At 33.9% G+C, this 12,397-nt stretch overlaps 1 protein-coding gene across 1 annotated transcript in view; it reads right to left on the reverse strand.

The window, feature by feature from the left end:
- Window positions 1–8,163: 8,163 nt before the first annotated feature.
- Window positions 8,164–12,397, reverse strand: part of SLC2A13 (solute carrier family 2 member 13) — a 336,502-nt gene continuing 332,268 nt past the window's right edge. Inside the window, exon 10 of the mRNA XM_069490901.1 lies at window positions 8,164–8,390. Coding sequence (XP_069347002.1) covers window positions 8,164–8,390 — 227 coding nt within the window. The remainder of the gene's footprint in view (window positions 8,391–12,397) is intronic.

A 12,397-nucleotide genomic window follows, 5' to 3' on the forward strand; every position in this document is an offset into this window, starting at 1 on the left:
GTTTCAGGTCTTACATTTAAGTCTTTAATCCATCATGAGTTAATTTTTGTGTGTGTTGAGAGATTAGGTATCCAGTTTCATTTTTCTGGAGCCTATCCAATTTTTCCAGTACCATTTATTGAATAGGGCGTCCTTTCCCCAGTGTATGTTTTTGTCTGCTTTGTTGAAAATCAGTTGGTTGTAGGTAAATGATTTGATTTCTGGGTTCTCTATTCTGTTCCATTGATCTATGTGTCTATTTTTACACTAGTACCATGTCATTTTGGTTACTATAGCCTTGTAGTGTAATTTGAAGTTGAGTAATGTGATGCCTCCAGATTTGTTCCTTTTTGCTTAGGATTGCTTTGACTATTTGGGCTCTTATTTCATTCTATGTGAAATTTAGGATTGACGTGCAGAAACTTTTAAGTCCCCATTTATTTGTTTTTCTTATTGCTAATTTTGTGGAAAATGACGTTGGTATTTTGATGGGAATTGCATTTAATCTGTAAATCACTTTGGACAGTATGGACATTTGAGCAATATTGATTCTTCTAATCCATGAGCATGGGATGTTTTTCCATTTGTGTCATCTAAAATTTCTTTCATCAGCATTTTATATTAATAGTTCTCCACCTCCTTGGTGTTAGGTATTTCATTTTCTTTGCAGCTATTGTAAGTGGTATTGAGTTCTTGATTTGACTCTCAGCTAGACTGTTATTGGTATATAGAAATGATACTGATTTGTGTACACTAATTTTGTAACCTGAGACTTTACTGAATTATCAATTCTGAAATCTTTTTGGGGAGACTTTAGGGTTTTCTAGATATAAGATCTATTGTTGCCACTAAAATTAAAAAAAAAAAAAAAAAGAAAAAAAAATTAGCCAGGCATGGCAGCACATGCCTGTAGTCCCAGCAACTTGGGAGGCTGAAGTAGGAGGGATTCAGCTCAGGAGTGGAAGGCTACAGTGAGCTATGATCACGCCACTGCATTCCAGCCAGGGAGATGGAAGGAGTCCCTGTCTCAGAAAAAAAACCAAAACACCTGGAGAGCTTATTGAAAAAAGTGTGCTGAATTGATTCAGTAGGTCAGGTAAGGCCCATGGATTTGCAGTCATAACAAACTCACAGGTGATGTCAATGCTACTAGTTTGAGGACGCTACTTGGAGAACCACTGGTCTAATGTATCTGTTTTGTAAGTTTAGTATCCATTTCCTAAAAGTAAAGTATGCCAAAAGTTTCTTGTATGTAAAAGGTTAATTTACTCTGCATGCTGATCATCTGAAATTAGTTTTTGTTAAGAGCAGTATAAAAGTAAAAAAAAATACTAACACATTGACTGCCATACTGGAAAAAAGTTTTTTTTCCTTGGGGTCACAGTGTTTTATTATGAAAATAGAATAAAAGCTTTAAAAACAAAACAATCTAATTTAATGAAAAATGTGTTATTTTTTCTTTCTTTCTGTGTGTGAGTTGCAACTTGAAAAATAGTTCTCATGGCTCTCAAGGTAAAGAGACGTTTGTTTGAGTTACATGTTTCCGGAGGCCTTGGGCTCAAAACTAGCATGAATTAAATACATCTCACATGGCAGTTAATGTGTTAAAAGTTAAAAAAAAGCCTCAATGTTTTATATTGCATTTACAACATGTATAATATTAGCTTAATTTCAATATAGCCAATTAGTGAAAGGTTAATATCATTGTTTTGGTTTAGAGAGGATTTCAAAAACTACTTTTTTAAATACTGAAAGAACTTTAAAGGAGAGGTTAATTACCCTTCTAAAATTATTTTTATATCTTAACTATGTGATCACATCAATAGAAATTGTGTATTAAATCCTGCTAATCTGGAGAATATGAGAAGCTTGTTCTTTTCATCAACTGCCATTCAGGAGGATGCTTATGGAAAAGAAGTTGAGAAAGGAAGAAGGACATCAGGCTAGGCAGTCAGATCAGCTTGAGCCATTCTGGTCAGCTGGGATGACATATGTCAAAGCAGCTCTTGGCCCCAGTAGTTGTTCCCAGGAAGTGATTTTATAAGCAAATTGCCTATGCTCTGAACATTGTGCCTTACATGATTAATTGATATAACCCTTACAACACATAGATGAGGTAGATAGAAATATCATCTCCATTTTATAGACAATGAAAGTGAGGCAAAGATTAAGTCAGTGATTTGGCTTACCAGGCAGTAAGTGGAAAGCTGGGATTCAAATCTAGATGATCTGAGTTGTGTGACCTGTTAATGTACTATACTGCCTCGTGTTTCAGAAGAATCCCAAAACAAGGTTTTCAGGATTTGTTCCTATAGTCTGGGTTAAAAAGAGGTATTTGATTGTTTTTCTATATACTCTTTCAGTTTTAATGCAAGAATTCCATGATTTTTCTCCATTTTTGTGGTCTATCTTCCTAGGTCTGACAAGGTGGCATTCCAAATGAGGATGTGGAGAAGAAGCCTGCTGGAGTAGTCACTGTAGAGAAGAGTTCTGTATGACTTTCTAGTGTGATCTTGGGCAAGTCACCAAAATGTTTGGAACTTCAGTTTTAGTATCCAGAAAAGGATGACAATCTTTACCCCACAGAACTGGACAATGAAATGAAGATTTTTCTGATCACTTATATATAGACACACACTGCACTATTCAGGTGCCCATTATTCAGGTGAGTGGACAATTTAATATATGTAATTTATGGGGTTTTCAAGAGTTCTTTTGACTGCAGGATTTTTGCCTTACCTGCTGACATTAAAATTCTTGGTTAATTGCAACTCTGCTGTAAGCCTTTTTTGTAAGGTCTAGTGTCTTCAGAGGAGCTCCTTGGGCTATTTCTACAGTTGGGCTATAGATGAAACACCCGTAACTAGTCTAGTGACTGCCCGTATATTAAACAAGTGTACGTTTGCTAACAAAAGCTATGGTGGGGGCAGAATGGCAACTGAGGGCAACAGAGTTCCAAAAGGAACTGCCAAGTGGCCATGCAGCAGGTGTTTTGTTTTCACTTACAAAGCAACAACTCAAAATAATCTTTGACAACTTAATGGTGCATGTCAACATCTGGTTCTGACAACAATCAGAAATAATATTTCAAGGGTCCTAACCACCACATCTCAAAGTTTTATATTTAGAATATTCCTTGGAGCAATTTTTAGGTATTATAAAATATTTTTAAAAGATAATTGAGTTCATCTGTGATCTAAAGAAGTAAAATATCATTAAAATGAGTAGGATTGCATTAATATATAAAGGTAGATAGATGGTCTTTATACATGCCTTAACTATGTAACCTAGATCCTAAAATCCAAGGAAGAGAATTAGAGAAAATAAGAAAGTACAAGGGAAGGAAATGAGTAATGAATTATTTAACTTTTATTTGATTATTTTCATTTACAGTTCTGGCACTGACACTTTTTTTTTTAAAAAAAAAAAGAAAGATTTTAATTTTATGTAAAGCTTGAACTTCAATAAAATAACTTAAAAAACATTTACATGTATATCACTAAATCTCCATAAATTATACAATACTTTTGATACAGCATAGGCTAGAATGACTTTGAAGGAAATGGTACATATTCATAATTTTTAAGAGATATCCCATATGTCACTTCTGGGAATAAATATTTATATTGAATTTGCCAAGACATCTGAAGTATTAAACACTATATAACATGCACTCAGAAATTAAAATATACAGTTTGAAATACATATATTTTAAAAGCATAAAACTGTTTTGACTTAATCTAGATGTACATTAGAGCTTCTAAATAGAAATTTGAACATTTATTACAAATAAAAGATACTATAACGCCAACTGAGATATAGTCCAAAAGCTGCTAGGAAACAGTTTGAACATGTAGAATATAAATGTCTACTTTGGCTAGAGATAAATTTCATCTTTTTAACCTTTAAATGAGATGGAATAATGCTAAAATTTTAAAACTTTATTGGCTTTCAATTTTAAGTACCAGTTAGCTGCATGGTCCACTTCTTTTTCTCATTCATATTAATATGACAAAATCAAACACATGAACTGAATGTCTAACATAAAAATCTGAATATTACTCTTAAATTAAGGTATTTAAAATTTTATACACCAAATTACTCAAGTACAACAGACCATATTTTATACATATATAAAGTAAGGATTTATAGAAATTATATTTTATACCCACAAGCAAATTATAAGGATGAAATACTTTCATGTTCTTCGGAACATCAACACTCTTACAAAACACCTCTCTGATGATTATTGGCACTCAAAAATTTCCTTCTTTAAAGAGACACCATACAAGAAAGAGTTGGTAGCAGTTAGCTGTTTGGCATTTTTAAATGATTGCTATTTCTAGAAAATAGCAGCAATATTGCTCACCTAGAAGAACTGAATGTACTGATAATTTATATGCTGTTATAGCCTGAACCACTTCGTCAAATTAGCTTAATGTTATTGTACACGAGGTCAAGAATATTGATGAAAGTGACAGGAAACAGGACGTTAAAATTAATGTAAAGAACAATTCTGAGTCTTATCGGTAGCTGTTACATATGAGCTGTAAATTTTACCCATAATTTAATACATTTTGCTATGAAGCACATATGAATTCTCTGCTCCTGGCCTGGTATGTCATCTAATTCTTTTATTCCTAAGAAAAGATATTAATTTGGTAATTGAAAACTTGTCTGTTAGACATTTAGTATTATTTAGTATTTTATAACTTGGAAAATGGCAAAAAACAAAAACCTGATAACAAACCATCTCATTTTATTTTTAATTATGTTGATGAAATAAAATCAAAATAATCCTCCAACTCTCCTCACTCTATTACAGTATTTATGAACTATATTAGTGTCATTAAATTATAAACTGTGAGACTTTCTTAGATAAACATATGGATTGTGTTTTCTAAAATATCCTTCCATTCCCCCAACCTTCTGGATCTATGGGTTATTATAATACATTTTCAATTTTACTTTGCTATTTAAAAGCAAAAGGGTAAGTTGCCATCTTGTATTTTTCCTGATTATTCTTCCCTGTATAAGATACTGAAATTATAAAAAACGTATAACTTCCTTGCTTTAACTGATTTCCCATTTTAGAGTGAATAACTTAAATAATATTTAGAAAATTCTTCTGTATTAAAATCTGGTTCAGAGGTAAAATTAAATTATGAAAAAGCACTTGGAAGCATTATTCTCATATCATTTTCTATCAGGGAACTAACTATTGCATATGGCTGGGAACAAAATTTAAAACAGAAACATTACCTTTTATTATTTAGATCTTCTACATATACATATTAAAAATACTCATGTTTTGGGTAATGATTAGGTTAGGTGCAACAGTCAAAACTATTAGGAATGTTTACTTACATTGAAGAAAAATATTAACAGCAAATCTTTTTAACATTACATTCAGCCCTACGTTTTCAGATGCAGACAAAATAGTATATTCTCTTTAGTGCAGATCAGCCATCCAGCTAAGCCTCAGTAGGTACCAGGACCACCTTCACTATATTTTCCTAAAACATAATATAGTTCTATTAAATTTGTAGCATGTTTAGAAGGAAACCTATAATTTCAGTTGAAAGCGTGATGCTTAATCTGTGTCTGTTTTAATATGGTAGGTAAATCGTATCTTATATAAATTGTCCTATAAAATATATATTTGATGATATTTCCAATGGAATGTTTTCAAGTTGATAGCGGTAGCCAAAGACACCGAGAACTTAAAAGGTGCATAATATAAAAAAACCTGCAAAATTTAAACATTTAATTTTTAATATACTATAAATGTTCACCAAATCTAAAAATAATACCCTAATTGTATAAGGTTCCTTTTCAAGTAGTTATTTGTTTCTAAAAAGTTATAAATAATTCTTATACTGTGCCTCTCTGTCTTATACTTCAAAGATATTATCTTTATCACTATATAAATAACAAATAGTCCTTTAAAGAAGGGGCTGAGGAGAAAGGGAGAGGAGAACTGTGGCTAATTTTCCCTGTTATTATGTGCATTTATGGATATAAAGTTGAAAACATTTTTTTTTTATGTCAGGGAGAACAGGCCATGTTCTGCTTTAGGAAATAATAAGAGTCCAGTTGCTCCTTTAATAAAGTTACTGTGCATCAGCCCAGCTGAGATATAAGTATATAGTTAAGGCTATGTATACAATAAAGAGAAGAATTGAGGCAATTATTTGGGTAAATCAGAAAAATAAATTTCTAGAGAGCACTTTATGGGTCTAAATATTTTTTCTTCCCAACATATTCCGATTGTATCATACAAGAGCTCATTTTTCCCTTCACTTTACCTATGTAAAATACACAGATAAGAAATTTCTTATGGGTATGAAATATAAGTATAATAATATTTTTTTCTATTAAATCATAGCTGCTTTTCTGGGGGAAAATCAATATTAACATCTCCTTAAAAATCAATTTTCAAAGCACCTAATTCAAGGAACTCTAAAATATTAAATTTTTTTATTATATGAAATGACCAAAGGGAGAAAACTTTTTTTTGGTTGAAGGATTTTTAGGGCACTAAGAGAATGAACTTCCACAGCTATATTCTTAGCTTGATAATTGTGACAAGGACAAGTTAGACTTTGAATTTATAGATATCCACCTTTTCTCCCCAAATATAGTACCTTATTGGATGTTTAGAGCATTTTAAAATGCATCAAACTGATGCATTCCTAACACAGAAGATTCATTCATAATTTTACTGGAACTAGCAAGTAATTTTGTACATACTATACAGTTCTTAACAGAAGAGCAAAAATTGAGTTCAGTGATGAATGACTATAAAAACCAGTGAAGACTTTGGAAAGACATTGTAGAAATGTAAGTCAGCATTTTTTATAGACATACTATATTAGAAACCTTAATGCAATAGGGAACTCAATCTTAGACAAAAAGGAAAAAAATTGAAGCCAAGAATGAGAAAACGAAAACACCTAGACAAATCTATGTATTTTTTTTAAATGAGAAAAGGTGTGCAAAATTAAAACTAGTTTATGCTCTTAGAGTAAAAAAGACAAGTAATAAAATGTGACAGTTCCCTTAGGAAGAGTTAATAAAAAGTTAAGAAAAAAATAAGTCCCATTATTTTAATTAAACATCAATAACAGCAGGATTATTTCTGCCACTGATTTCCTTCCTCTTTTCTGTTTCTGAAATTATTGTTTGACCAAAAGGGAAAAATAGTCTGCATGCAGCTATTTATATAACACAAATGAAGGCACAGAATAGGACTCCAGAGCCAATGAGGAAGGTGTGGTGATTTTGGCATGAACAAAAACTGACCCTGATATATAAATATCTGGCACTATTTTGGATTTACAGTGCATATCTAAGTGACTAACCAATTAGGAATCCATAAAAATCTTTTCTTTGTTATTTTCTGACAATTTTCTTACCAAAACTTGCTAGCTTATCTGTGCAAAAGTATACTTACAACTGATGCAAAAAACATGTATGAAAATAACCCCTAAAAGACTTGCTTTTTGATATAGTCAAAAGATTCTGTGCAGAGTCAGTTTCTGAAGAACTCTCAATCTCTGAATTCGAGAGAGAAATCAAAACTTGGAATCCAAAGGAGAAAGGATAACTGTGCCCTTGTAGGAGGCACTTTTGAATTTGCTGATGAAAGCTTAAATGGAATTTACTTTCTGACAGCTGATCACAGATAAGCCACTACCTCTTAGGAAAATTTAGGGCCAATAGGCCATGTTTTGACATAGAACATCCTTGGACCATTTCCCAGAATTTTTTTTTTCATGTGGAGAATGCCATGTGAAATAATTCTTTATGAATATATATGTAATTTGGTTAGATTAGCACTGACTCTATTGCCACTAAAATTATATATGGTCTTAGGAAAAAAGTATACCACTGAAGTCACTGGGTACACTAGTCATTTTAGACTATCTCAAGAAGGGATTACACACATTTGCTCAACAATTAGATCAAAATCTCCGTAAATATATATTTTTTGTATTCCTGCTCATGAAAAAAAAAGTCATCATGGTTGTATCTTCCTCCTAATCAAGTATTCTAGAATATGAAGTCATTCAAAACTAGACTGTGGAAAGAACCAGATTAGAAGCACGGCAGTGAGGTCACCAATTGCTGTTCTTCTGCCCCAAGTTTGTTTAAATAACTACATCTATCAGCAGCTGAAAATTATTCCACATCGGAAGCATCATTGTCAGAAAGATGATAGTTACTTCCCTTCACCCGAATATATTCGATGTATCTCCCTTCATCAGAATCTGAAGTGCCACATGTGCATAGCCTGTTGTCAAACAGTGATTCAATCTCCTCTAATTTTTTCCCTTTGGTCTCAGGAAGACAGCCATAGATGAAAAGGAGTCCCATAGCAGCGAATCCAGCATAGAGGAAGAAGGCTCCTGCATGGAAAAAAATATGTATATATGAAGGACTATTGATTTTGACTTTTTTTTCATGGTCAATCATGTATAACCAAGGTATGAAATGGGACCAAAAAATTACTACCAGCCGGGTTTCCTCTAATTATTCTAACCCTGTGAATGTAATACAATTTATTTTCTAAACTCAAGTCATGTAATGACAAACTCAAGAAGAATAGACTCAGGTCAGATTAAATTCTGCTTTGAAACTTTTCCTCAGTTCCCTGACTAGAGGGAATTACTCTCTCCAATGTGCTTTCACAGCACTTTGTTGAGAATCCGTGTCATAATAACCAAGAAGTATTATATGCACGTATATGTTTGCTTTGTCTACCAGACTAGAGGCACTTTGAGGTCAGGAGATGTTTATTATTCATCTTGTGTTTCCAGAACCAGGTACAATGATGACATCCCTCAATTAATGCCTCAGTGCAATACCTGGCAAGTTCATCTTTCCCCTTTCTCATGCCCAAGGTCTAGGAGTCTTCCTAGACTTTTCTCTTACTCTCACATCCCACATCCCAATCTGTGAGGAAATCCTGTTGGATCTGCCTTTAAAATGTAACCTGAAGATGACCACTTCTCACCACTTCCACAAATATCTGTGGTTTAGGAGCCATCCTCTCCCCTCTGGACCACTGCAATAGTCCCTTAACTGGTCTCCTTGTTCCTTCTCTTGGACCCCTATAGTCCATTTTTTCCCCTCAGTCTTACTTACCATCATCTGACACACTATAATGTTTACTGATTTGTTTTCTGTTTCCCTCCACTAGAACGTAAGCTCTGTGAGGTCAGGGAATATTGTTTTGCTGTAATATTATACATGTCAATGCAGCATACCAACAAACATGTAAATAGGAGACAACCAGGTAGCAGGTGTCGATACAGCAAGCCTAGATGGATGAGATATAAGAATGTATGATTTGTTTATATTCTCTACATATTTCCAAGATGGCCTTTCCTTTATAAACTAATTCCCATCTTAAATATTAAGAACCTAGACTTCTACTTTCGATGGTGGAAAACAACTAACCATAATGGAGTCCCTGCCTAATTTTAGGCCTTCGGTCCAGACCATCCTGTAAACGAGATGGGGGAAGGAAGATAAACTAACGTGACAAATGGCTGGAGAAAGGATATCAGATTGGGGGTGGGAAGATCTGTGACTTCTAAATTAGTCATTTAATCTCCTCTTTGGGCCTCAGATACCTCATTAAGTAAAATAAAATGGTTTCCCCACTCCTATTTAAGTGCTGGCAGTTAATGATTCTCTAAATCTTACGGTCAAAATCAGGGGCAGGTACAAGAGAGAAGGTTAAAAGATGCCTGAGAGGGACACCTGCTCTTCTGTTCCAGTGGCAAAAGTGGTCTCCTCAAAGGGCAGTGTCTATGGCTCGTCTTTGGGTTCCTAGTGCCTAACACATGGTTACTGTCTTAATACTTTCTTAATAAGTAACCATTTCCAGAATATCCATCGAAATATGTCTTGGAAAGACTCAAGGAAAACTATGGAGGAAAAATGCTGATGAACTGACCACCCAACAGAATCTCTTCTGTAGAACAAGGAGCCATGAGAAAACAGAAGGGAAACAGAGGTAAATTATGCAATATTAGAAAAAAACATAAAAGGGTTAACTAAATCAAGACATAATTTGTGAAAGCCATATTAACTCTTTAAGGAGCTGGACTTGTATAAATCAAATTCCCTTTGTTTAATAAAAATACAACTCTATTTACAAATATAAGGCTCTTTCAATTTGGTTCACATTAAACATTTACTGCACCCTTTTTTTTATGGCTTATGCTTGAGAAATAATTGGAAGAATAATACTAGGTCATCGGGAATGCATGGCTGAGTGTAGCTGTGAGAGAAAGGCTCCATGGCTCTGTGGAGAATGTGGGCCTGAAAGTCACATAATGATCCAGGCTGAATCCTTGGGGCAGAATTTCTTAAATTCTCTCAAACTTGGTTTTCTGATCTGTGCAATAGGGAAAATAATTCCTGCTTTGCCAAACGGTAAATAATAGAAATAATGTATGTTACATGCCCATTAGAATTCTGGATGTTAGTTGCTCAAAAAAGTGATAGCCAGCGTTATTAAATTCTACTAAATGACTAGGGAAGAGGAGTTGCTATTAAGAGACTGAATTCCTGTGTTCTGAGTAGAGGTGAAAGCAATATTGTAGGTTGGGTGTGGTGGCTCATGCCTGTAATCCTAGTGCTCTGAGAGGCCGAGGCAGGAGGCTGACCTGAGGTTAGAGTTTGAGACCAGCCTAAACATGACTGAGATCCCGTCTCTACAAAAGATGGAAAAATTAGCTGGGCTTTGTGGCCCGTGTGCCTGTAGTCCCAGCTACTCGGGAGGCTGAGGCAGGAGGAACACTTGAGCCCAAGAGTCTGAGGTTGCTGTGAGCTATGATGATGCTACTGCACTCTAGCCTGGCTGATAGAGCGAGACTCTGTCTCAAAACAAATAACAAACAAAAAACCCCCCACAATATTGTGAGGTAGGAAAAGAAATGGAATCTTTAGCAAAGAGGGACAAAGAAAGGATGGTAATCATGATAATGATATGGAAAGATAAGTACAGGTGATAAAAACATTTTTGACCAAACCTGGCTGATAAACTTCAAAAGCTGTAACACAGCAAAGCCAGTTTGGCTTTATAAATATCACATCTTTTATCTTTATTATCTTTCATAATTTGAGAACAATGGCATAATTAGAAGTAACAAATCAAATCTGTCAGTGCTAAGCTCCTATAGTTAAAAACAATTAGATAGGTTAGAAAGACTCTTAAAGTCAATTACAGATTCTTGCTTGTGACCCAGATTCCCAAAGCTGAATAATATCAAGGAAATTCTATTAAAATACAAGACACTTTTGTAAAATCTGAAGATTGCAAAGCAGGCAAAATGCCAAAACTGACTGTTAAGCATGGGTTCCACTGACGAGACCTGTGGGTAAGCCAGAGAGGAGCGTGAGCAAGCACAGGAGGCTGTGACCTGCTCTGTGTCATGGTCAAATCAATAACGTAACTTTCTCAATTATTCCCCTGGGAATGAAAATGAAAAAGTCTGTAATGAGCCTGTCAGGACTGCTGAACAGCACAGATATTCCTCAGATTTATTCTGAAGGAAATAAATCTTATTAGAGTCTTATATTAAGTTCCAGATTAAAACAAATATTGAATTTAATTATGCAAATGGGAAATCAATGACCATGTTTGATTGAATTTCAGTACCTCAAAACAGGAACTTTTATATAATGTTCTCCAAGGGATCTATTTAGCCACACATGCTATATAAAAAATGGTATACTGATGATAATGATAATTATCAGTAATAAACATTATTGAATAGGGTGCAAGGCAGACCTATCTAAGCAGCGTGGTTTAGGAAGGGATCAAAATTTGAGATCTTAAACAATAAAAAAGGAGAAAAAAGACATGGGTATTTCCAGAGAAATACACCATAAGGATATATATTTGTTAAATCAGGAATATAAACACATAGCTTACATAAATCAGTAATATGTAGATTAAAATGTCACACAAAAAAGGGCAAAATGAACCTGAACTGAACTATCTTTTCACTACGAGAGTAATCGACTGAATGGACCAGTGCGCTGACATGTCAAAAGGTTAATGCAAAGCAAAAAGCTTCTAACCAAGTATTTTTTAAAAGAAGCCTGCATATGCCCTATTTAAATTTCACTTCTGTTGCCTCATGTTTTTCTGGCAGTATAAATTCAAGAAAGAGGAGCTTTGCTGTCAAAAGTATTATCATGTAGACTTTCATTATTTGTAACTTTCTATAAAACAAGCTTTAAGGGACGTAAATATATATTTAGGTCTTCAAATATTTAAGTGTTCAAGAATCAGTAAACATGAGTAAATATTTATTATGCTCATATTTATCATGTCATGAAGATATGTTCATGAATTTATATAAAAATTTTTAGTTGGCAAATGGGATAAAGTGGA

This window comes from Eulemur rufifrons, chromosome 16 (assembly GCF_041146395.1).
Source record: "Eulemur rufifrons isolate Redbay chromosome 16, OSU_ERuf_1, whole genome shotgun sequence".
Taxonomy (NCBI): domain Eukaryota; kingdom Metazoa; phylum Chordata; class Mammalia; order Primates; family Lemuridae; genus Eulemur; species Eulemur rufifrons.